This window comes from Marmota marmota, unplaced genomic scaffold (genome assembly GCF_001458135.2).
Source record: "Marmota marmota marmota unplaced genomic scaffold, marMar, whole genome shotgun sequence".
NCBI classification, from domain to species: domain Eukaryota; kingdom Metazoa; phylum Chordata; class Mammalia; order Rodentia; family Sciuridae; genus Marmota; species Marmota marmota.
The window spans coordinates 67,163,704-67,191,249 of NW_026000026.1; the positions used below are offsets into that span (position 1 = coordinate 67,163,704).

Consider the following 27,546-nt stretch of genomic DNA (forward strand, 5'->3'; position numbering starts at 1 on the left):
CTCTCTCTCTCTCTCTCTCTCTCTCTCTCTCTCTCTCTCTCTCTCTCTCTCTCTCTCTCTCTCTCTCTCGCTGTTGCATTTGATATGCTAATACCAGAGACCTGACTTTCAGTATTTGCTTCTTACCTCACCCTAATGATTGCAGGTGTAATTGGAAATGGTTGTGTCTAATCCCTCTCCTGGAGGAATTTAACAGTTCCTGAGTAGTCTGGGAATTGATGCTACTCACCTGCTCACTTTCCTTGTCTATCTGGATGTTTCTACACCATGACCTCCCCACACACATACCTTGCTCTTCAAGCACCCTCATTTCTATCTTTCTCTCTGACTTTCCACAGTATCTCTTCTTGGAATAGTTTGGAAGAAACTGTGTCTGCTATTCATGGCTTCTTTACAGTGAAGCCTCTGATTGGGAAGCCAAATGAAAAATTGGAGCTAGAGTGAACAGATTGGCCCATTTTAGTTTCTATTTCTTTATAATTTTAAGCACTATTCAAAGCATTACTGGATTTTGGTTCTCTAGGTTTTTTTTTTTTTTAATATAAAGTCTCACTGGTGATTTTGAGAGGTTTGATCTCTACCTTATTCATTCATTCATGAAAAAGGATTCTCCTTTCCTAAAAATAGAGTCAGCTCGTGAAATTTCATTGGACAGTTGGGTAACCACAAGGTTCTTTCAACTAAAAAATAAATGCTTCGGAAAAACATATTTATTTGTTTATTTTTGACTTTTCAATGAAATAGCAATAAAAAAAATAACAAGGCACTAGGTATTATGTAAATAGGTCCCTTAGCTAGAATGATTGGATGGAAAAGTGAGCTTGAATAAACATTAAAGCCAAATTATCCCTGAAATTTATGTCACCATGAAAAATGCATGTAGCTCAAAAATAACCGAATCATCAGCAGAACTTACAAAACTATACAAATATGTGAATTTATGGTATAGAACATGATAATTTAAAATGCATTTTGCTCTAAGTTTCCAAACACATCCTAGGCCAGAGAAAACAAGTAGAACTGGTACAAGGAAACTCATGAATGTGTAAGTCTCCAGTGGCTAACTAAGGTGGAAAAGTACAGAGTGAGCTAAATTTACTACAGAGCAGTGGCAAAGTAGATTTTCATGACTCCCTATCTTCTTCTGTATTTAGCCCACAGGGGCGGGGGTAAGAGTCATTGATTAATCATGGGTAAAACAAACAGGGCTCTTCATGTCCCACTTCCACAAACTGAGATGTGAGGAGAAATGAGGAGCCTTCCTGAGACCTCTGGTGCTTTTATCACTGACCCAAAGATACAGTTTAGTGTATGAGCAGTTTGGAATAAAATTTTGAAGGCAAACCCAAAAGCAACCCTCAGGCAGTTAACTTTGAAATCCAAAAGTTCAGTGAAACTATGGAACAATTGTTCTCAACCAGAAGCAATTTTGCCCCCCAGGGTACTTTTGTTGTTACAACAGGCAGCAGCAGGAGTGAGGGGATGGGGCTATTACTGGTATCTAGTGCCTAGAGACCAGAGATGCTACTAAAAAGCACAGAAAGCCTATCACATTAAATAACTTTCTAGCCCCAAATGTCAGAAAAACCCTGCAATAGAACTATGTGATGTGAACACAGTGGTATAATTAAGGTGGCATAAGAGGGGAAGAAGGAGTATCTACCATATGTGTTTTAAGCAATACCGTGCAAGAATTTGTGAATTTGTGGATGCATTATAAATTTCTTTGGACTTGTTGATATAAAAAATTTAAAGTATGAGGAAAAAACACTGAAAAGGTAATTCAATAGTAGAGAGTTACAAAGAAGGTTGTTACTAATAGGAACAAAAGAATCAATTATTTGAATTAGAATTTCTATATGTTACTATAAAATTTCTAAAATTAATGATGCTAGCTATTTTTGTCTATTATCTTCATGTCTCTTTTCCATAAATACACTCACCAATGCTAGAGTAAGTATATTTTTTTCAGGTATTTTCTTTCTTAAACATGTCTCCGGTATGCCCCAACAAACATATGTGAATCATACTATTTGCCCTTATTTTAAAATCACAATAGGATAAATACTCATTTTTATGCTTGTATTACTCAGAATTTATTATTTTGTTTCTCCCCTTTTCCCCTTAATATATACTTTTTAATTTTCAACACTCTAATAAACAGCCTAAAAGTCCCTTAAGTAATTCATTCTCTATATGTTAAAAGGTCAAAGAAATAGCTTGTGTAAAAAAGAAGTTGCTTTGATGGTTACTAAGAGAAAACTACAGAATCTATAATAAGTGAAGGGAGGAAACCCTTGGTTTGCTCTTTCAAAATAGAAATAAACATAATGGTAAAGTAGCATGGAAACAGTTTTAGTTCAAAGGGAATTTAGACCTGAGGGAGCTAAACACTTCCTAAAAGAGGCACTTAACAGTAAATAAGAGCTGTAAAGGGTAAATAGACAAGAATATCTTTCTCTTTCTCTTTCTTCCTCCTGTCAACTTAAAGTGGAAAACAAATAACAAAGAATGAGAAAACATAAGATAAAGGGGGAAAAAAGAGTAGCTGAAAGGCTCCATTTGATATCAACACAGTCCCAGACTCATAGACCCCTTTGTGAGTTTTAAAGCAAAGTTAATGCTAAATGTAAATGACAAATAATTTCAGTTGAGTTTGTGTTAAATTGAGCACTTAATGGAAAAAAATGAAAATTTGTTCTAAAAATGACTTGTAGTGAAGTTTCTTTTTCAGCCATTTACATTAACTTTAAAAAAATGATTTTTTTCTTCCAAACTCCTGTGTGTGTGTGTGTGTGTGTGTGTGTGTGTGTGTGTGTGTTGGGAGAGTTGCAGAAAGAGCCGAGAAAAGGGCCTATGATGCAAAATGAAAGAAAGGGGGGTAACATTATGACATAGTCTAATATGTCATAGGCATTATGCTGCACATTCTTTCCAGTTATTTAACTAGTGACAGCTCCAAACCTACGCTTTTGTCCTTTGCTTTCTGATGCTGGGAAATGAGAGCACATGTAGGAGAACGGAGAGGATGAAGAAACAATTCTTCCAATTGCCTTTCTCTTCCTGCAAGTGTGGTCTTAAAAGTAGACAGTTTGTTCAGGTTTCCATTTTTTTCCTGGGCTTCCAGAACCACCTGTTCTTATGTCCCTCAGAAGTGTCAGCAATAGCTAGGCAGTGTCCCCCTATCAACGGCCTGAGCCCCACTGTGTGAGGTGTCTCCTCTAATCCCCACATTCTGATAATCCCATTCTTTTTGATTCCATGGACTAGGAATGGTAGCAGTTTTCTCCAGTTACTGTTTCTGTATTGTTTCTATGTTCCTTTCTCATTTTCTCAGTTCTCGAACACCTTTTAGAATAATTGTTGACATCAATTCTGTTAAAATGATTGATGAGAGTTTTTCCCTAATTACCTTCTGATTGATGGCAATCTCTATATAAATTATATCCATTTTATAAATTAGCAAAATGAAGTACAAAGGGTTCGGTGACTGCCTATTATATCATAGCTAACCAGAAGTAAAACTAGGATGTAGATCCAGATTTACAAGCACAATCTTTGCTAATATTTCAAGAAGAGTCGGAGACATAAGACAATAGTGAGAAATGTTTTATTGCTAAATAAAAATAAATAATTTAAGAATTAAAGTATAAATATTTTAACCATTTTTTCCTCCATTTCTTTCTTTCTCCATATACACCTATATAGAGATTATTTTTTTTCTCTCTTCTAAATCACCATTTACTGATAGCAAAGGGGTTATTAAAACAAAGGTATGAATCCATAAGGATAAAAGACGATAGTGTGTTGGAAATACTAACACAACTGTGGAGGTTAGAAAGCAGTTGAACAAGCAGGAACAAATCTAAGCAGAGAAAAGCAAAATAAACCAAAGTCAGTAGTGGGAAAGTCTTAAGGCAGACAAGATTGTGTCTCAAAATGCCAGAAAGATTCAGAAATGGAGGGACCAGGTTTCTTTTCATAAAGTTGGTGCTGAAAACAGCAGGATTTGTTGAAATTCTTACAAGTAGCAGTCAGATGCTAGAGTCCCTTCCCTTCAATTTGTAACTCAGTGGTTACATCTGCCTATAAACCAATAGAAAGATTATCACTTAAAAAAGCAGCCAGGGTTTGGTAAGGCTCATGTCATTAGTGGTCTTAACAAGAGAGTGGTTTGGATGGAAGGATGAGAGCACCTGGGACTTCCAAAGGTTTAGAACTGGGTGATGGGAAGAGTTCTAGAAGATGATGAACATCTGATAGAACAAGCTTTTGGAGGAAAAGAGATTCAGAGAAATGGAACTGGCTGGTTTTCATTAAGAGAGATGGAACTGGCTGGTCTTCATTAAGATAGATTTATTTTCACGTGTAAATAAAGCAATAGTTGAAGGAAATTTTATTTGTAACAACTTGAATATTCTCTGTAGAAGGACACAAGGATAAGACAAAATGGGAAGAAAAACCAAGCTTGAATCAGCTATATGTGAATGAAAACAGAAACGCACCCCCAAGATTTTTCTACCACATATTTTGTTATTTTGAACAAATAATGATAACTTAAACTCACATAATATAGGTCACAAATTTGTGGCCCATGTGTCAAACTTAAAATGTATGATTTTTAAAAATTATTTGCCAATGGCACCAAAACAGACATGAAGACCAATGGATTTAGAAGACAGAGACAAATCCCCATAGGTACAGTCATCTTATATTAAAAAAAAAATGAACTTCAAAAAAATATTCAAAAAAACCATACCTTGGAGAAAAGATAAACTTTCCAACAAATGGTGTTGAGATTTCCCTATTTAGAGGAATGGAACTAGATCCCTATCTCTCATCCTGTGCAAAAAATCAACTCAAAATGGATCAAAGATCCCGGAATTAAACCAGAAACTCTGTAATTTCTAAAATAAAACATAGGCTCAATACTCCAATATATTAGCACTGACACCAACTTCCTGAACAAGACTCCTAAAGCAAAAGAAAGAAAACCAAGAATCAATAAGAGGGATAGCATCAAGTTCAAAAGCTTCTACCCAGGAAGGAAACAAGAGCATGAAGAGAGCCTACAGAACAGGGAATGGGCCTTCTACTACTCCTCAGACAGGGGATTGATATTCAGACTGTATAAAAACTAAAAAAAAAAAAAGACACACAAAAAAAGAACCAATCAAATTTATAAATGGGCAAAATAACAAATGAGATACTTCTCAAAATAAAAAATTCAAATAGCCAAGAAATATATGAAAAAATGATCAATGTCTCTAGCAATCAAGGAAATGCAAATCAAAGCTGCACTAAGATTCAATCTTACTCCAGTCAGAATGGCAATTATCTAGAACACAAATAATAGTAAATGCCAGTGAGGATGTGAGGGGAAAGGTGTATTCATACATTGTTGGTGGAACTGCAAATTAGTATAACCTCTCTGGAAAGCAGTATGGAGAATACTCAAAAAAGTAGGGATGCAAGCTGGGGCTGGGGCTTAGCATTAGAACGCTTGCCTAGCCTACATGAGGCCCCGGGTTCAATCCTCAACACCACATAAAAAATAAATAAATAAAATAAAGGTTTTGTGTCCAACTACAAAAAAAAAAAAAGTAGGGATGGAACTACCTCATACCCAGCTATTCCACTCCTTGGTATATATCCAACAGATCTAAAATCAGCATTCTATAGGGATACAGCCACAGCAATATTTATAACAGCACACTTTACAACAACCAAGGGAACCAAGTTAGATGCCTGTCAATAGATAAATGGATTAAGAAAATGTCATATGTATATACAGCCGAGTTTTACTCATCCATAAAAAAGACTGAAATTATAGCATTTGCTGATAAATGGATGGAACTGGAGAATATCATGCTACGTGAAATAAGCCAGACCCAGGAAGTCAAGAACTGAATTTTTTTTTTCTCTTACATGCAAAACCTAACCCAAAATAAGTGTGTGGGGGGAGTCCCATACTAATAGAAGATTAATGGAGTAAAGGAAGTGGATTGAAGGCAGAGAAGGAGGGACAGGAAAAGGGAAGAACAGCAGAATGAAACTGATCAAACTACCGTATGTACATATATGAAAATGGCACAGTGAATTTTACCTTGATGTATAAATCTATCCTACATTAATTTTTAAAAACTATAAGTAAATAGAATACCTGTAGTTAAAAAAAAAAAAAGGGAACAAGGGAGGAAGGAGTGGGGGGCGGGGAGGTCAAGTACTAGATTGAATTGGAGAGGATTATATTCCATGCTTGTATAATTATATGAAAATGAACCCTATTGGGTTATAACTATAATGCACTAATAAAAACTTAAATAATAAAAAAAATAATTCCTTGCAACAATTTGAAACTTTGTGTTAGGATTTAGATATGTGGTATCCCACAAAAGCTCCTGTGTAAGACAAGGCAAGAATGTTCAGAGGTGAAATGATTAGCTTATGAGAGTTGTAACCTAATCAGTGGATATGTATTAACTGAGAGGTAACTGCAGGCAGGTAGGATGTGGCTGGAGGAGAGAGGTCGCTGGCAGTGTGCCACTGGAGCTGCTTCCTTCTGCCATGCCCTTCCGCCATGATGTTCTGCCTCATCTTGGGACCCAAAGCTATGGAGTTGCTGATCATGGACTAAACCTCTGAAACCATGAATTCCACATAAAGTTTTCCGTCTCTAAATTGTTCTTGTCAGACTTTTGGTCACAACAATGCAAAAGCTGACTAAAATATACACTGTACAAATTTCATTTAAAAAATCCATTTAAAGGTTTCTTTCTGAAAGACTAGAAGATACTACAACACAGTTCATACATGTCAGCATGTAGTCAAGTGGCAAGACATTTCTCTAGATGGGATAGGCATTCTCCAGCTCCCATCATTGATATGGTTACCTTTCTGACCTGTGTGGTCATTCAACAGACCTGATAATGTACCTGTCTCTTGAGTATCTCCAAGCTGTGTGTGTGAAATTGAAAAATATATTATCGATGTTTTTCAGAAAAGGAATATAAGGCATCTCAGGATCCCTTTTTCATTGCTATTACTCATAGATTGAAAGCTTCAGATGAAGTGAAATACTCTTTAAAAAATGACTACTAACGGGATGAATGTCTCCAATAGTTTACACTGCACTTGGCAGGACCATCTTAATCCATTGCCATAAACTCATCTGACAAAGTAAAAACCACTGTCACTCATAGATTTCTGCTGGCATCCATTAAAGATCAAGTGCATAAAAGGTGACTGGCCCTTCCAGATTTGCCTACGTATAGTAATTTAGCAAATTCAAGTCTCTGACATAGTGTTTACTTATATGTCAACAATAAAATGCAAATGCAAATAGATGCCACAACTTCATTTATTTGAATAATAGTGATTATAGGAGTATAATCATATGCTCACCCTATTTTCAAGAAATAACTCTTATTCAGTGATTCATTAATTTGGAATTCATTTCCATCTTGTAGTCCAATGAAACTCAACATTCTGGGAATGACTGATCAAGAACGCTATACAATCACAAGACAAGCATCAACTGAGAAAAGCAATAGTTATATAATTGGAAATTTTTAACTGGTGAAATCACTTCATTCAACTGACTAAAAGTTGACTACCAATGTAGGACTAAAATATGACTATTAAACAGCTTGCACTAGGATGACAGCTCCTTTCCACCCAATGGCCTCACATTAATTACAACAAATATTCCTAATATGAAGCTCTCTTGGTCTGTTATTAATTTCTGGCAATGTGAACTCCTTTTTTTGGTGAGACATTTTCTTTTCTAAAGAAATTGCTTCAGTCATCTGAGGAAGCTCATAAGGTTTGGTTTGCTTATGCAGTTTCTCCTCTCTTCTCTTCATAATTTCTTCAAAGTGTTTTTTCTCTTCTAAGTCTTTATCTTTCCGTTTTTTGGCCTCATTCATCGCCTCTTCTTTCCTTTGCAAATTCAGTTCTATCTGCCACTGTTAGAGAGAAAACTTAATTTACATGTAATTTCCGTGAAAAAAATATCAATTTAGCTTCTTAAAATGAAGATACTTATATACATATTTCTTAGTCTTTCCCCTGCCAACCCTCGCAGACAATCCTCAGGAATATTATACTCTTCTACCGTACTAGGAAAATATACAAACCATCTATTAGAACACATAAAATTCCCACAAAAACAGAATTCTCTCTTAGTATTTTTAACATTTTTAACATTCGAAAGAAGAGATAAAAGGTTTTGGTTTTCTATATCCCAAAGGATTTTACTTTCTTCATCAATATTGATATTTACATGACAGCATGGGTCATAAAATGAAAAATGAAACTAAGCTAATGCAAAACAAACATTATGAGAAAGGGGAGAAGTGTGGAATGAATTTGACAAAATAACACTATATGCTGCATAAGCATACAACACTGAATACACCTTTCTATTTATCTATAAAGCACTAAAGCATTAAAAATGATTAGATAAATAAATAGAAGGAAGACAAGTAGAGGAAGAGGACTAGGGGGAGGGAAAGGAGGCACCAGGACTGAAATGGAGTAAATTAAATTGTATACATGTGTGATTACATCAAACTATTATACTTAACTATAAAGCATTCACTGAATCATTAAAAAATCAAAGCATAATAATATCACCACATACACTTATTACATTATATATCCCAGTTAGGTTTTAATGACATAAGAAATACAAATTATCAGCACTTTCTTTGAGATTGCATCTACACAGTTATTACTCGCATATTTGGTTCCTCAGCAACAATTTTTTTTTTTTTGCAGGAAATATATAGAAAATTTAGGCAAAACATCCAGAACATTCAGGCACAGGCTTAAATTCATGTTTTGTCTACAAGTTCTATGATATTTAAGAGTGACACATAATTCCTTCACATATATTAAATTAAATAATAATCTGTTTAATAACACTACCAATTTATCTTAGAGCACATAAGTAGTAGTTGGTTTAATATATTTTAATAGAATATTTTCTATGGATAAAGAACTAATGTACCTTATATGTGGTATACCATGTACCTATCTCATACTTTGCTGTTTACACTGTGAAAAATCAAGAGGATTAATTTTTAAGAACTGTCAGTAAAATCAAAATTTTAGGTTTCCAAAACAGCATGTATAAATGAAGAAATACATATGAAATCTGCCAAGAAAGGTTACTGTATTACTATTGTCCAAGAGGCCACTCTTCCTCCTTAATTCCTTCCTTAAAACTTGTCATGGCTGGAATTCACAATAACATCAAAATCCTTCATTTTATTAATCCCAGAAAAAATAAAATTAATTTTTGTCTCAGCTGACCATGACTAGTAGATAAATCATTGTAGATAAATCACTGTATTGGGCTGGGGTTGTGGTTCAGTGGTAGAGTGCTCGCCTAGCATGGACAAGGCACTGGGTTCGATCCTCAGCACCACATAAATGTAAAATAAAGATATTGTGTCCACATAAAACTAAAAAAATAAATATTATAAAAAAATCATTGTATTGTTTTGATTTGAGCATGTCATTCTTATCATCCATTATGGTAACTAGGAGGATGCACATATACTTGAAGTTGGTGGGAAATGGAAGCACCAGTTACACCTTTATTCATCCCATGAACTCAGTGATTTGATCATCATGCTGTGGAACACCTGCTTTATACAAGGAACCTTAATATCCACTGATCAATTAGGTATTTCTTATTCCTTGCATTATTACAGTCACTCACAAAAGTCAGTTGGCTTGTAGGTACAATTATATCTGTAGGTTCAGGAATGTGTTTTTGTTTCTTGTCAATATTACAGATCCCATACTCTGGCCTCCAATCCTGGTAGAGACTATACACAAAGAACTTGAGGTGCCATGAAGAAAGGAAAAGGAAAGTAGATTTGGAGTCCAGAGATCTGATTTTTTGCATAGACTTCATCATTTACAAACGTTAAAACTTTGGGCAAGTAACTGAACTGTGAACCACTAATTATTCTTATTGACAGATGTTTTACAAAGTTGTTGTGAGAATCAAACTAATAATTTTTAAAAGTGTGAAATACATCTGGAAGGAAATGATATGTGCATGAATACTTTAATAATATAATATTCAGAGGCACTTCCATAAGCTTTCCCAAATCAAAACTAAAAACTATTATCTATTTTATTAGGCTACATATCAAACAACGTGGATCTCAGAAACTCTCAAGCATAGTTTCAGACAGGATTCCTTTACCCTTCTTTAGTTACAATATAAGCTGGCCAATGGCAGCAATTATCTGAATAATGCATATACAACAAAAGAACAAAGATGACCATTGTCAGAAGCTATTTCCCATCCTCTTTTCTGTCATTATCCTCTGTCTTTTTTTTTTAAATTTTTTAACATGTTGATGGACCTCTATTTATATGTAGTGCTAAGAATTGAACCCAGTGCCTCACACATTCTAGGGAAGTGCTCTACCACTGAGCCACAACCCCAGCCCCTTCTGTCTTATTAAGTAACCCTAAGAACCATTCAAATTTATTATGCATCAAATATATTATATGTTGGCTAGCAAATACTTTATTATTCAACAGTAGAACAAATAGTAGCTCTTTTTGTGACTCTAACATATCAATCAGTCTCCAAACTTCAATATTTACATTTATTGCTACAGTGGCTTAAATATTAGCTATGTGGTATATAACTATTCAATGCAACCAATAAATGATATAATCCCTTATTTTTTCCTAAGAGATAACTAAATAGAATGTGAAAAATTAATCTGGTGATATAATCAGAATCTGATAAATACTGAACTACTGGTGATAAAATAATCACATTTTTTATGTTATTGAATTCTTACTGTGTTCAAAGAAAACACAAAAATAATGTCTGTTACTCTAGCTCTACTGCTAAAAATAATGTAGACATAAAATGACAGGAACTAGGTAAGCAATTATCAATTAAATATAGCACAAAAAATTAAAGTGTCTTACGTGAATAGCCTTATATTGTCACTGCTTCTTTAACGCATATTAAGAACAAGTGATTAAAAGTCTTTCTAATTCGTCAAGGGTAAAGAATGGTCACTGAAAATTGAGTCAAAATTTTTTTGTTCTGTTATTAGAATTAAACTGCAGAAGAAATCAGTGTTCAATGTTCAATATTAGATTCTTGTCACAAGAAATCAGTACTAATTCAGGAAACAGGATTAGGCTAGTACTTCCCAAGTTTCCTTTACCCAGTGAAGGCACTGAGTATAGCATACCTCATGCATCTCACTATGTGGATAGCATAGTGAGATAAAACCCCTGCATCCACCATTCCTTTAAGTGACCAATCATGACTCTATTTTAAATGCCACGTACTAATACTTCCTTATCAGGACTACATTTTACAATTCAAAGTGCTTTTGAACACAGCTTTTGCTCCTGGTTTAAGAAAGTCAATCTTACGTGATAGTCAACGATTTTTGCCAAGTTCTTATCCGCCTTGGTGAAGAAATCTGGATATGGAAACATGGGAAGTTCTGAAGGACGTTCCCTTTAAAAGAGCACAAGAACAGAGCCAATGTTAGGGATAGGTATTCTTTCTGCCCAGAAATGAACAGAGTTCTAAATCATAATTCATGACTAAGCACTTGGAGTCTATGTTGTTAACATAAATTGCTTACTCTGTATAGACTACTGGGTTTAGCTTTTAGTTTTTGTGAGCCATCTGAGGTTAGCAAAATGGGCACGCTTGAAGGTACAGCATGAAATACAGAATGAAAACTACACAATAATAAAAAGGCAATCCTTGCCTAGCAGGTATAAACAGTATAGCTGCAGCAAATGAGACGGTGGATATGAAGGGTTTGAGGAAATAGGCAGTAGACTGTGTTCAATGGGAATGAAAGTGTCCATCCCTACACATAGCTCCACAGCCCTGGAAGTTCTGATGAAAGCCTGTGACTAATAATTTGAGCCAAGATATGCTGAAACAATGATGTGATTTCAATAATTCTTTCACGTGCTTCTATTACTAAGGGTGGAACTGTGGTCATTTGGCAACAGCATGATAAAATGGTTGGAAGCACAAAGCTGGGCTCCAAACTATGGGAGATTTAGTGTCAAATTACCCATATACTAGTGCATTATTAAAATTATTATGCAGGGAAGGTGTGAGTCAAGAAAAAAGTAAACAATAAGATGATGGTAGAGGATGACCTTGAGGGAGAGATAGTGGAAGTAGAGAATGTAGTAGAAAGAATTAGGGAAGGGCCTAAGAAGACAGAGTTCCTGAGAAATTTCCATATCCAAAACAGTTTGAATTCTTAAATTCTTAGTCTGGAATGTCTGACATTAACTTTTTCCAATTTATTGCTTATACCATTTCAGTGAGCTCTACATTCGTGACTCCCCTCCCTCATGTTCCTTTGACAGCACCAGATTCTATTGCTCTATAGTGCTCTAAATGCTCCTCAGATTCCTCTATTTATCTTTCACCTCTACTGTCACTTCCCTAGGCTAAATCATCATCTCCCACCTACTCTAAGACCTTCTTTTCTAAAACCCCTGCATCCACCATTCCTTACCTACATTATTCTTGTCTCTACCTAAATTTTTTCTTCTAAAATACAAAATGTATCATGTCAAACTGTTACATCAGACTGTTGGATATCTCCCCATTAAGTTCAGGATTAAGATCACATGTGTTAAGAACACCTAAGGCATACTACTGTGCATTTGTTAAAGTAGTTAAGCGTAGTTTCTCCAGACTTATTTCTCTCTCTCTTTCTTGCACCCCTAGCACACAGGCTTTCTTGCAGTTGCTGCCATCTACCTTGCTCCTCCTCAGTATCACTTGTTTGCACATGCTGTGGACACTCTCCAATTCCTCTCACCTGCTCTCCATCCATGATCCAGGGCTTGTTAATGAAGGTTCATTCCTCAGCTCTCAGTTCAAGGCCACTACTGTAGCTCTCCATCCATCATGGACCTCTCTTTCATTATGTTTACCTGAGCTATAATTCTGTTTGTCTTGTGCCAGGGTGAATTTTGTGTTCTCCTGACTAGAGTATGGGCCACATGACCGTGGAAACTTTTACCAGTTTGCAGACCACTGTTTCTTCAGTGTGCAACACAGTGCCACCAATCACTCACTGAATGTTGGCCTGTTTGCTTAATGGTAGAGGAAATGTATAACCTATGATAAGCTTCAACCCTCAATTTTTCAAGCCATTACTAACAGTTCATCCCCACAACACTTTGTGTCAGTTGAGTAGTACTGGGTACAGCAAGAGGACCAAGAGATGAGCTCAGAGTGGAGTTGGCTGCAGGAGTTCAAAGGAAAACAACTGAAGTGACAGGTGATCATAGAAAATGGAGCCCTCTCCCAGCCTAAAAAATATTCAGAAATGTTGTGAGAAGAAGATTGAGCTTTTCACTATATTCCAAACAAGGTCTTTTACCATTGTATTAAAACTAAAGAAAAATGTGTATCTAGAAAGCTGGGGATTTGATTTGGAGGACATGGAGGAGCTAATGTCGGGGTTAACTATATTCATTTTAATGAAATATGGGCATTTCTAATGTTTAAACAATTATGCCAAATGTTGTAAAAAGATAAATAAGACATAATCTTAAAATCATTTAAAGGTTAAAAGTATTCAAACAAGTTTCCGAAAATTCCTTTTTGAATAATGTACTCAATTTTTTTTTAAAAAATGCAGTAACATAATATTAAAAAGACCTTTAAAAAGTAAAATTAAATAAATATGAGTATGCATCTGTGATTTCTATTACCTCTGTTGAATTGTTTGTACCAGAAAAGAAAAAGAAATGCATGGATAATTATAATGCAGGAAAATATGAGACATAAGACAGGTAAACATTGAGTTGTATGAACAAACAAATACAAAGGGGTTAAGCACATCGGCTCTGCACTTGGACATATCTTGATGTGAATTTTGGTTCTTCCAATTAGCGGTACATCATCCTTAATGTGGAATAATAACAGTCCCTACCTTATTATGATTTTACAAAGAGATAAGATATAAATCAAACACTAAACAAGTTTTAGCTCTCATACTTTATCGTCATCATTATCAACAGCACTCAGAGAAAGAAGCCATAACTTCAGTTGACACTATCAATTATGGGAAAAGGGACTAAGGACGACAATTCTGATGAGCTGTAAATAAGATATAGAATTTTGATAAGTTAAATGGCAAGTCAAAGAAAGAGACTTCCAAAAAGACGGTGTTTATTTTCCCAAAGTTGCTTTAACAACTACAAACTGGGAGGCTTAAAACAACAGAAATTCATTTTCTTACAGTTCTGGAGGCCAAAACTCCTAAATCAAGGTGTTGGCAGGGTTAGAGGCTCCAGAGGCTCTGGAGGAGAATCCATTCCTTGCCTCTCCCTTGGCTTCTGATGGATGTTAGCAATTCTTGGCTTGTGGCTACATGTCCTCATCTCTGTCCCTGCATTTGATTCTTTTTCTTTCTTCGGCTCTGTCCTCTCCTTTTTGGTTTCTTATAAAGATACCTCTTATAAGAACATAGGGATGCCGCCATTGATTTAAGGCCCACATGATCAAGATGGCCTTGCCATTCACTTCTGCTGTACTAGACTGAGTCCTCTGGGCTATAGGCCCCTAATTTCCCATTTTTTAAAGCATTTACTTGCCGCGACCCCTCACCGGCAAGGGAAAACACGACACAGGATTCTTCTTTCAGCAGTTTATTCAGGCCTTGATTCATGTATCATCTTCTAGTGACCCGTCGCCGAGCGCCCAAGCACAGCCTAATAAAGCCTCCAGCATACCAATCTTAAGCTGCCACGTGGACCTTTCTCATAGGGTGGTAAGGGATTGCGTGCCAATTCTCCATATTAGGAGTTGTTTATCACAGGCCACAGTGGAAGCCGGCGCCATCTTCTAATGGCGGCCACGGTCTAATTAGAACGGCTCACCACATTTACTTAGAAAATTTCCAATTTTAAATACTCCCTCAACCCTTGAAAATGTAAATCTCCTCCCAGAAATGTTTTTCTAAAGGACCTGGAGCCATTCTTTGAAATGTGATTATCAAAGAAAATAGTTCCCATTTCCCAGGTTATTTGACAATCAACAAACACATCTCAAAGACCTAATCACAATGACTAGCCTACTCTTTTCAGTTCTCCTACATGTGCCCTACCAGCTCCCCACAGCACTCACAATTCTCTTGCCTTTGCTTTATAGGAGTTGCATTCAATCTCTTTCCCCTACTGCAACAGCCATATGAAAAATCCTGTCTGCCTGTTTAGTTTATCTAGTGCAATTTTCTTGGACCTATATAATCTAGGATGATCTTGTCTTGAGACCCTTACATTTTTACTGATCTTTCTTCCAAATAAGATCACATTCATAAGCATAGGGCATTAAGATTAGGCCTTATCCTTTGGAGAACACAATTCCAGCCCACTACAGATGACAAAGACTCATTTGGGGAAAAAGTTGATGACTGGTGTGGCAGGAACCCAGAATACTTCTAAGGGAAGAGAGAGTGACTCATTTATTCACTCATTCATTTATTTAATACAACATTTATTGCAAGAGGGATGTTAGTATAAGAAAAAAGAAGAAAAAAGAGAACTTTAGTTATGGCTCTCCAGGAATTTGAAGGTCACAAGGAGGGAGGTATAAAAACAGACACCTACAGTACATTGGGAAACTGTTGGAAAACGGTAAAATAAGTTTCTTTGCAGTACAAAGGTGGGTAGATGGCACAATTTAGCAAGAGAGAACTTCCTGAATGGATTATGCATGATTGTCCAAGTTGTAGCAATAGGGTTATGATGAGATTGATAAAAAGACACATTTGGACATGTTCAGTTTCTTTAATATATCAAGGATGAGAAATGTACAGATATTTACCAAAAAAGTGGAGAAGATGACATAGTTCCTTATCTGGAGTTGCGGGTTTTCAAGTCTCCAAAACCCTCCTGAGGGCACACAGGTATGGAAAGAGCATCCAAAGTGAAGAAAACACTGTATCAATTAAACAAACCACAGAAATCCACCAGTTGAAAGACTTGCATTTGAATTAATACAAACCCAGGTATTACACATACGGAACTTCTCAAAAAAACACTGGGATTTTCTTTTGTCAATATAAAAAGCCACTTGCAGCAGACCCATGAGCCCACAGATAACAATCAATATCAGAGTTAAGAATTATTCCATTAAAAATTGTTTAAAACTGTGGATGATACACTGAAACAGCTAGGACTTAATGGCCAAAATCTCAGAGACAGAAACGAACAACAGAAAGCAAATAATACCTGTAAGATATGCTTCTCCCTAAGGCATTTCCCCACTTATTGTATGGAGTACAAATGGAAAATCCAGGCAGAGTAATTTTTATTAGAAGCAGAGAAGCCAGCAGAGCATTTGGCAATCTCACAGTGTGGGAGAGGCGAAACTTAAGAGTTTGGAGCTGCTAAGGTAGCCCAGACTGAAGTGATCAAGCTCAAGAGGAGTGCCACACTCTTTACTAGGTTTCCCCTTGAAGGATTTGGTGGATTATTAACCCATGAAGTCTGAGAAGCCAAGCAAAGGGGTCACTAACAAGTAGAGTGAGATTTTTCAGAAAATTGATGGAAACACAAAATTTGGAGTATAAAATTGGCGAGTCTTTGATAAACACTTCAGGCTCCATTTGGGAGTCTTGAAAATCTACACCCTGAAGTTACATTTGCTGGACATAGATTGAAATTAAAAGCCATAAAATTTTTGAGTCAGTTCATCCATTGGTTGGACTAAAATGCTCTGAAATCAAATTACAAAGCAAGAAATGGCACATCCTTTCTGGAGGCATAGAGCGTCAATTAGATTTACAATTTCCATAAACAAGTTTCAAAATTCAATAAATCATGATTAGACACCCCAAATATTATATGGAAGACTCATATGTGATTAAAAGTGGGGATTTAAAATAACTATGATACATATATTTAAATAAGCTATAAATGGACAAATTCAACAGAAAACTGGAAGCTATTTTACAAATTCATAGATGAATTCTGTAATTAGAAAAAAAGCAGAAGTGAAAAATTAAATTTAAAATTTAATAACAGATATAATAGCAGGTTGGGAATAGAAAAAAGATAAGTGACTGAAAGAGGGGAAAATAGAAATGTCTAGGCTCAAACAAGCAGACATAGAATATAAAAAGTAGAAAAGATACATGCATGAAAATATTCAAAATAGCATTGTTGTAATAGCAGAAAACTGGAAACAACCCAGACATTTACCAATAGTCAAAGGATAAATTTTTGTTGATTCATTAAATGGAAATTATTTAAAATTGTAAATACATTAAACATAATAAATGAATGAACTTCAGCTAGATGCAGCCATGCAGCATAATTAAAGTCCATACACAATTTATGTAAGAAAACTTGCAGTATAATTTTATTTATAAATATCCAAAACCATATAAAACCACACAATGCAAGACTAAGGATGCAGACATTTGTTTTCAAAAAAATAAGAAAAACAAAGGAATGATTTACAAGATTTAGAATAGTAGTTCTTTCTGCAATAAAGGAAAAAACAAGTGATTAGGGGAGGATAATGAGAAAGTGTCTAGTTTTAGTCATATTCACTTCATGGCTGGGTGATGGGAATTTTGGTGCTAGTTTTATTTTATCATTAGTACTCGTTATTAAACTTGAAAAGGCACATTACATATTTCTTGTATATATTACACATTTAACAATAAAAAAATATAAGTAAAAAGAACATTTTTGCATAAGTGAATCACATTCTGAAGCATCAGTCTGCCTTGTGGTCTAACCGCCCAGTTACCAAAAACAAAGAGTTACAAAGACACATTCATATGGTAATTTGAGAAATATGGATCACAGGATCTTTAAGGGCAAAATACATGGCTTTTTGACAAAAGCCAAATAGGCTGACCCTATACTGGGCTTGCCACTTGCCTCTGAAGAGGATCAATATTAGTTGCCTAAGGAGTATCTCAGGTGCTATCACCCAAACCATCCCCAAGAATGTGATGAGCTTTTTGCTGGGAGGCTGGTAGCACTGGAGATTTCCCTAGATAAGGTGGCATCCCTGTTCAGCCAGGGCAGTGACAACTGAACTGAGCACCACACTCATCTAGTGATCTAGGTTTCTCCACGAGGGATTTTTGAGTCCATTTTACATAAACATGTTTCATCCTCTTCTCCTTTTCTAGGCTCTTCTTTTTCTGCAGCACCAGGGGCCTCTTCTGTTTCTCCAGATCTGTTTAGTACTATGCCACTGTCCTCTGATTGCCTTTGTCCAGCTTAGCCAGGTTTGGGCTGTGCCTCCCCAGAGAGACAGTGATGGGCAAAGCCCACTAAGTCTTAAGACATCCCTTTTCTCTGGTCCTTTGGGTCCTAGTGAAGGGCTACTTGGGCAGTCCCACCACTTCCATGGTCCCAGTGCAGAGATCACTAACAAACAGCGAGGCCTTTTTTTTCTCCAAAAAAGTAGATTTTTCTCTTCGCTTAACATTGTTCACTTAATATTACATCACCTTCTATCGTGATGTAGTATTTTCATTACATCATTTTTTTTTCATTTCCTACAGTATTTGCTCATATTTTCCTAATGATTTAGGTTACTAAGAAAAAATAAAAACAGTCCTTTGGCTATCATATATTTCCTTTCCTTAAGCAGACTTTGCATAAACCAAGATGAACTCAAGCTGACCAGCACTATGCCAGGCTCTGAAAACTTCTGAGCATGTCACCTGTCACCGCCACCCCTCGCCCCCAAACACTGTTCAGGAAACTCAATTTGTACTTAACAAAAATCAGATCTTAAGTAGCATTGCCTGTTAATTCTTCAGTAGCATTTCCCCCAATTTTGTTTTATTATTCTTAGGAACCATGACGCATTGTGAAAAAAACTGTTTTCAAGTCCTAAGCGACACACTTGATGATAACTTTAACACTCAGAACCCCACCTACTCAGATTTAATATTTCAAAAATCTTTAAAAGAAGAGTTTAAGCCAAGGGTGGTAGTTCATGTCTTTAATCCCAAGTAACTCAGGAGATTGAGGTAGAGGAATCTCAAATTCAAGGTGAGCCTGAAGAACTTAGCAAGAGAGGAGATTAAAAAGTAGATGATTTTTATGGGTATATTAAGGGAAGATTTTTATCTTAATAAAACAATTTTGTTTTGCATTTGGGAGACCTGATTGATACAAATAGCAAATCATACCTGAGTGTACTTTCATCACTATTTGTATTTTTTGAAACCTAATTATCTTGTTCAAATCATAGCTGGCCATAAAAGAAAAGACTTTTTTTGTACCAAGGATTGAACCTAGGGGTGCTTGGCCACTGAGCCACATCCCCAGACATGTTTCTATATTTTATTTTGAGACAGGTTTCACAAAGTTGCTTAGGGCCTTGCTATATTGCTGAGGCTGGCTTTGAATTTGCAAACCTCCTGCTTTAGCCTCCCAAACCACTGGGATTACAGGCATGTGCTGTGGCCTGACTGAAGGACAAGATTCAAAGCACAAATGTTTACAAGACAGTTATATGGAATTAACAAAGCTAATACAAATCTCTTTGGCAACTTTTTAAAGGCTGGTTAATAATTTTTTACAATTACTTGTTCCCACATTAACAATATCTTGTAACTAGTTAATTGATCTTTTTTATAAATGTATTTCCTATTTTTAAAAATTTTCACAGATACAGTTCAATCAGTGAGAGTCACTACATTGTCTTTCTCTCACCCCTCCCCTCCAACTTCTATAATTGGGCAGTGATCTCATTTCTGCCTAGCATGAGAAACTGTCAGTCAAAGGAAGACTCTGGGGTCCTTGGGCTTCTGACACTCCCAATGATGATGTCCCAGGGGCTCTGTCTCAGACATCGGCTTCCACAGTTTCAGTCTCAATTTTCTTTGCCAGCCAGACTATTGATCCAGTGGTTTCCATATATAGTTTCTGTTAGAAAGTTTCAGGTATCACTTTCATATTGATTACAGCCTACAGAAGCAATTGAGCTACACATAGTGGTGGATTTTCAAATTTTAATTTGTGTTCTGAGTCAAAATATCCAGTGAACCAGTTCCATTGAAACAAGCCTTTCTGTATTCCCATACATAAAATGTTATAGTCCTGAGCCATGCATAGTCTGCTGCTACCTAACATTACGGATTTACCTTCTACTGCAGTTTATCTACAATCTCCTAATTTAATTTATCCATTAGAGTCTGGGGTCTTTTCATTAATTTCTTTGTAGACACTAATCTGTGTGATTATGGCAATAGGATTGTGATGTGATTGATGTCCAAAACTTGTCAGAAGACATAGTAAAGGGATGTTAAGCAGATTTGACACAGAGGAAAAAAGTTAATATGTCTCCCGCAGAGGTGTGGCTCCAGGACCGCCTCAAACTAGCCTGGAGGGATGCGCAGGAGTAAGTGTAGAATTACTGAGAAATGACTTAAGTGAGTAGTAGTATCAAGTGTCCTTCACGGGACAAAATTGAGTGGAGAACAGGGGATTATTTTCATTTAGAATACATTGGATTTTAGAGTCTACTTACACCTATTGGAACTGGTGGCTTTCTGGGCTTGCTGTGTTTCTGTCATCCTGATAATACTCCCCACCTCCGCTCCCGGGACCACTGCTTTCTATACCCAATAAGCTCCTGTTTCTTGATTTATTTTCTCATTCTGGGGAACACATTCTTATGATACTTCCTCAGACATAGTGAATAAAAACTAAATGATAAGAAGCCTCATATATTTGAGGATGTCTTTATTCCACTCTAACATTTGATAGATTAGGATATGAATGTATTCAGGAATCATTTGTTAAATGAACTTTGTCCAAATTGAAGAACAGATCATATTTAGATAACTTTTATATGAAAAGTTGTTACCTATATTCCAAACATTATGAACCAAATATACTGAATAACAAGAAATGCCTATAATTCTTTTGAGGATATTGTTTCCCTCAGTGTACTGAGGCAATTGCTCCAATGTATTCTTGCTTCTGGTGCTAATTTTGAGTAGTCCAATACCATCCAGATTCTCAGGCATTAATAGCAGTCTGCTTGTTCTCTCTGGGACTATATTGTTTAAGATATTTATTACTAATTTTCTCAATAGACAGATGCAGAAATCTCAATTAGCAAACCAAATGTGCACTTCTTGCTCACAAAAGTCTGGTGCAGTTTAATAGGAGCTCTCTTCCACCCAAATGTCCACGAACCCAGTTTCTTCTCATGTTGTAATCCCACCATGCCAGTAAGTGGCATTCCAGTTCACTTTGACCAAGGAAGAAAGGTGTGGAGGAGATACACTAATTTTTAACTGTTCTTCTACAGAAATATCATGCCACTTCTGCTCATGGTACTTACCAAAAAGTGCATAATTCTAACGCCAGATTTCTAAACATTGGCCATCTTGGTATTTGGGTAGGATGTTGATTTGTCATGGGAACTATCCTGTGCATTGTAAGATATTTAGCAATATTTCTGGCCTCTTTCCCTTATATGTCAGTAACATGCTCCACTGTGACAACCTAAATTGTCTATAAATATTGTCCAGGTCTTCTGGTAGGCAAAATTACCCTATTTGAGAATCACAACTCTGACCTAATGACAAGGAAATATTCTGAATAAATGTATGAAGCATATGAAATATGTTATGATTGCTGGTGGTCTCTGCAACAGGAAGTTTTAAATTTCTCCTTTCCTTAGCTTTGCCATTTTCAAAATAGAAGGTGTAGCAAAAATTTCCACAATGGCTCCCTGTAATTGTCACCTCCTAATATTCATGCCCTCATGTAATTTCATCTCCCGGAGTATGGGATGGGCAAAAACTTGTATCTAACCCATAGATCAAGGGGATGATGAAATGTCATTTCCACCATTAACTGTGACTTCTGTCTTATTAGCAAACACTTTTTTTTTCTTCCTTAGCATTTATGCTTTGGTAAATTAAGTTGCCATACAGGAAAGGCCCATAGCAAGGGAATGAGGATGGTTTATGGCTGAAAGCCAATAAATCTCCGATGTTCTCTGTTAAACAATTCACAAGGAAATAAATCCTGCCAATCATTTATGAGTGATCTTGGAAGCTGGGTCTTTCACAGATTTTCCTTTAGAGGAGATGCTAACCCTAACCAACATGTTTACTGCCAATACATATGAGACCCCTAGTCAGCGAACCCAGCCAAGCCATGAAACTGTGAGATGATAAATGCATGTCGTTTGTATGTGTCACGACTTGTGGTCATTTCTAACATGGCAATAGGTAATAAATACAAAGCACCTTAGAGTAAATTCATTTTGAGCACTATTCGTGTCCCTTAAATGTGTATTTGTCTATAGTTCTTCAAATTTAAAAAAAATAATAAATAACTCTTTTATCTTTTGTTGTTTTTTGAAATTCCTTTAATTTTAGTAGACCTCTGGAAATGTGCCTCTTGCTTTACTTACTTTCTTGTTCTCATTTCCTTTTTCTTTGTCTTCAATTTTATCTTCTAAACCTTCTGTTGAATTTTTAACTTCTACTATTATGCTTTTAAATTTGTAATAACTCTTTCTTTACTATTCATTTTTTAAACCCTTCATTTTTCAAGGATGAAAAAGGTTTCATTTATTTCTCAGAGGATAATAATTATAGATATTTTTAGACATTTTTTTTTCTGTTCCTCTGCTCTGTTTCAGTTTTCTCTGAGTGCTTTTTGTATTTTCTTTATTTGGGCCCTTGTCTATTATATTGGAGTCATTTTGTACAAATACTTGGTGAGTCTTATTGCTCCATTAATATTTGAACAGCTTTACTAAGGCATAGTTAACATACATAAAATTGTACATCTTTAAAATACGTAAGTTGATAGTTTTTACATATACATATTCATGGAATTATCATCATATTCAAGCAAAATATAGCACCCCCAGCCAATTTCTTCATGTCCCATTTACTACTTGTGTGTGTTTAAGAATAAAATGCTCAAAACACAATTGAAAGCTCTGGCTGGGTTGCTGGGGCATGTTGAAAAATGGCTCTCATTATGGAGTGATTGGGTAGTGATTATATTAGTTACATATTGCTGCATAACAAATTGCTTCATAATTGGCAGCTTAAAGCAACAAACATTTATCTTCTCATGTTTTTTTTCTGGGTCAGGAATTTGAGCATGGTTTCTTGTTAGGGTCTCTCACAGAGTAGAAGTTGAAGTGTTTCAGGGACCTCATACTATGGAGCATCTACTCACAAGTTTATTCACATGGCTACTAGAAGAAAACCTCCTGTCCTTGCCGGTTTATTGGTCAGAGACATCAGTTTCTTTCCACTTGAGCCTTTTCTTCGGGCAGCTCAGCATACCACAATGGTTTAAAAGTTAGAGAGGGTCCTCAAGACAGAAGCCAAAGATACTTAGTAAGCTAACCTTGGAAGTGGTTTCTCATCATTTCTGCCATATTATGTTCATTAGAAACAAAGCATTAAGTTCACATCGCACTTGATTACACAGGTCCTGAGCAAAAAAAAAAAAAAAGTCAAGGATCATTGGAGGCCTACCACAATAGGGAAGCCATTTCTTGGGCAATCCCAAACACCACCATCTATAGGCCTTTTCTGTTGTGCTGGACGCAGATAGACAATCTCCTACCCGGGGTATGTCACTGTGGATCATATGGTGAGGAGAGAAGGGTGAAAGTGGAAGTACCAGGGAATGAAAGTAGAGGCTTTGTTCCCTATGAATTCTTTACCTTTATTCAGCATAACATCCTTGTAGTCTTTGAAAGCTTTTGAAGCAGTAAAATAATATGCTCATGATTCTGTTTCAAAATGATTGCTCTGATAGTTGTACAGATTGAACAAGAAATACTGAGACATGTGGGACCACTTTGGGGACGACCAAAATAGACAGTGGAGATGAGTATGAAAGATTGGAAGAGGAGTCTTACCAGAGGAACAACTGATTGCCATAGCAACCAGATAGATTTGGGGAAGAGGAAATCGGGAGATGTAAGAGACCCTGCCTTTTTCTTCTTTTTCTGCCAATGAGAGATTTCAATGTTGCTAGTTTAGAGGAATTAATAATATAAACTTTCCACTTCAGGTTAAACTGCCAAGAATGTTTGGATGTGAGTATCCTCTAGTATTTTATTTCAGATGTTCTCAACTAGGAAATTTTTGACACACTGACATTTTCTACAATTGTGAGGTACATTAAAATTATTTATTGTTAACAGTAACTAGAACCAAATTCTGGAAATTATCCACTTTTATAAAATATATTATTCTGGGCTTATCCCCATACTAATACTCTCACTCCCATTTACTATAATAAAGTGCTTGAATGGAATTTGATCAATAGAACTGCAACCATCATGTGGAAAAATGGGGTATTACTCAGAATCTATAATTTCTATGTGGTGATCATAAGTAATCTAAGGGTCATAGGAACTAGAGTTCAAAGTGGTTTTAAGAACCCACTAGTACTCTTTAAACAGAAATGGGGGTAATGCTTTTCAGATTTCAGAATCCAAAAGCAGGCATCCCTTCCTCTCTATTTTTTGCTCCAAGGCAACACAGGTACCAACACCATAGCCAATGACTGGCAGCACCAAAAGGGATTCCTTTTCCTTCATTCTGTCAACTCTCCTATATTTTTAGTTAGTCTTTGCAGGTTATAAAAAAAAATTTTAAAGGAAATAGAAAAAATTGATGGGTAGAGATTATACTTCATTCTAGAAACGGTGCTTACCACAAGTAAGATTCTATTGAGGGGAAAAGGAAAAATTTGGGAAGATTGGAAGGGCCCTGTTTTCTCAACAGAGGACTAATAATAGCACTTTTCAGAGATCTGAGATCCAGGCAAAATGGATAGGAAAAAAAAAGTTACATCTCAACACAGCTACCTTAGATGAAAGGCTAATAGAGACCAGAACTAAGCTGGGCACTTTGGTTAGCGCTATGCCACCTGCTACAGATCTAAGTAGGAGCTTCAAGTAGCAAGCAAATGTCTACAGAGGGCTGCAAGCACACTGGTAAATCATACCTGTAGGCAAATGTCAGTCCTTCACAGAGCTTATTTTAATACCTGGGAAGTAGAAGAAAACCTTCAAATGATCTCTAAATCACTCAAGGCAAGAAGATTGATACATCACCTCACATGTCCAGGGGAAAACAAACTTTCAAAAGTTATTTGCTGCAGGATTAGAAAGAAGGCACAGAAAACTAGTAAATGGTACACCCAACAGGATATAAAATACAACCTATAAAATAAGAGAAGAAAGTCATGAAAATAGAAAATTCAGGGGGAAAAAGAGATGTGAAATGAGGAAAAGGGCATGAAAACAAAAAGCACCATTGTGACAGATTAATACCTAGTGAAAGCAAGTTTAAAATGAAAACAGAAAAAAACTATGAAAAATAAATCTGTTGGGTGAATTACCAATCTGAGAAGCTTTCCAAAGTTCAGAGAATGATATGAATGAAAAATAAAGAGAGAAGAGTTAACTGAAATGAAATAAGGAGATGCTACTCAGCCTAAATATTATTAATTACAAAAACCTAAAATATAGAATAGAGGTGATATTAAAAGATATGACCTCAGAAAACTTATTGAATTGAAAAATGACCCATTATGTGTCTTGAAATGACTTAATATACCAATTCAAAAAAGAAAAGAATACTCAAAAAAACTTTAAAGACAAAAGCAAAATTCTCTAATTAGTGAGATAGAAAAACAATTAAATGGAAGTAATTATGTAAACATAAGTAAAATCAGCATTGGATCTCTCCTTTTTAATATATAATGGTAAAAAATATCTTAAAATTTTTCAAATACTTAGAATAAATGCCTTTTCTATGCTTCCTATAAAGTACCCACATTAAGAGATTAAGGATAGAGGTAATTCAAAGATTATTAGTACTTTTAAGTAAAGAAGGAGGAAGAGGAGAGATGTAGTAGTAGTTGTTGTAGTAGTAGTAGCAGTAGTAGAGGTAGTCATAGTAATAACATTGAGAGAAAGCCAGGTACCCTAAGCTCTTCAAGGACAGTGATCTGTGGTTCTAGAAACTAACATCTAGCCAATACTTTTAAAAAGTCTAGAAGTGAATACTGAACTACATCTAAATAGTTGTTTTAATTTGCTACAAAATTGAATAAAACTAGAGTGCTTCTTAAAGATAAAATAATAATAAGAGTTGTTTTCTGAAAATGTGAACATATTTATAAGAGCAAATGAGGATATAAACCTTCTAAATTATTAGAGTCTAAGTTAAAAATGAAAAAAAGATTTTAAGTAGGAAAAATACACAGCAAAAGCAAGGAATCATATAAAACATAACATAGTAAACATAAAAGACAAGATACATATGTTTTTGATAAAATTTTGTTGTTAATTCCATAAAAGGTAACAAACCAAAGTAAATGTAGCTTTATATTAGACTATTGAAATAAAATGAAATAAAACTTAAAAAAGAAAGAATAAAATGATTTGTTAAGAAATTCCAAACATTAAAATATCAGAAGTTGTAATGCTATTTTCAGAAAAAAGAAAACTTTAAGGAAAGATCATTGAACAGTTCAAAGAGGGTAGTTCATATTGACCAATGGTATATTTCATAAATGATATATTCTCCATTGAATATTTCCATATGCATTTTAAATGGCTGAAAGTAAATATGTCAGATTTAACAATCATTTCAAGAAGATGTGATCACAGACAATTTGCACTTTCATGATTCAGAGAATCTCTATGGGCATGATTATATAACAGTATGAAAGTGAATGGAATCATGAGAAGCCATCTATAGAATAAGAGAAACAAAAAATTTAACCCCCTAACTGTGAACTGAGATGGTTATTTCTTAGTTCTTAACATTTCTGTATCATTTAATGTTTAATAACTTTTTTAAAGAAAAGTTCTTCTTTGTTTTCTGAGATTGTTTTCTATCTAATTTGTTCTTCCCTGCAATTATATTATGCAATTTTATGAATTTAATTTCTACCTTTCTCAAGGAAGTTTTTACTTCCTGTTTATATCTACCTTTATAACTACTTGATTGACACCCAAAGTGTTAGTGTATCTAACATTGAACTTCTTTAGTTGCATTGTTCATTAATTAATAAATCTGTAAAAAGCACCTGTCATATGCTCAGTTTTGTACCAGATTCTGGGACTACATAGCATATTCTTGCCTTCAGAACCTTCTTCTAACATTGCCTTCAGAACTGCTTCTTCTAATATTTGTTTCTTTTTTGTTGTTCCCTGTTTTGGAAAAATCACGGTCAACTTCTGAATTACCTAGGCTCAACATCTCTGGCATTTATTCATTTAAAGTTTGCTCTGTCTTTTGATTTTCACATCCAACGGAATACCCTCCCGAAGCTGCATTTTCAGTTCCTTTATTTTTTTTTTCTTTTGCCTTCTCTTCTTCATCTCTGTTATCTACTCTCAGGTTTCATCTATCTCACCTTTACTTTGAAACTGCCTTCTAAAATTATCTTATTATTTCCAAACCTTTTCACTTTTTTTTTTTTTTTTTTTTTTTTAATTTT

At 35.4% G+C, this 27,546-nt stretch overlaps 1 protein-coding gene across 1 annotated transcript in view; it reads right to left on the reverse strand.

Annotated features, from left to right (window-relative positions):
• Positions 1–6,970: 6,970 nt before the first annotated feature.
• Positions 6,971–27,546, reverse strand: part of Tmem232 (transmembrane protein 232) — a 256,123-nt gene continuing 235,547 nt past the window's right edge. The window contains exons 15-16 of the mRNA XM_048811573.1: positions 11,431–11,518; positions 6,971–7,967 (exon numbers count right to left, since the gene is read on the reverse strand). Of these exons, the coding sequence (XP_048667530.1) occupies positions 7,692–7,967; positions 11,431–11,518 (364 nt within the window). The 3' untranslated portion in view covers positions 6,971–7,691. The remainder of the gene's footprint in view (positions 7,968–11,430; positions 11,519–27,546) is intronic.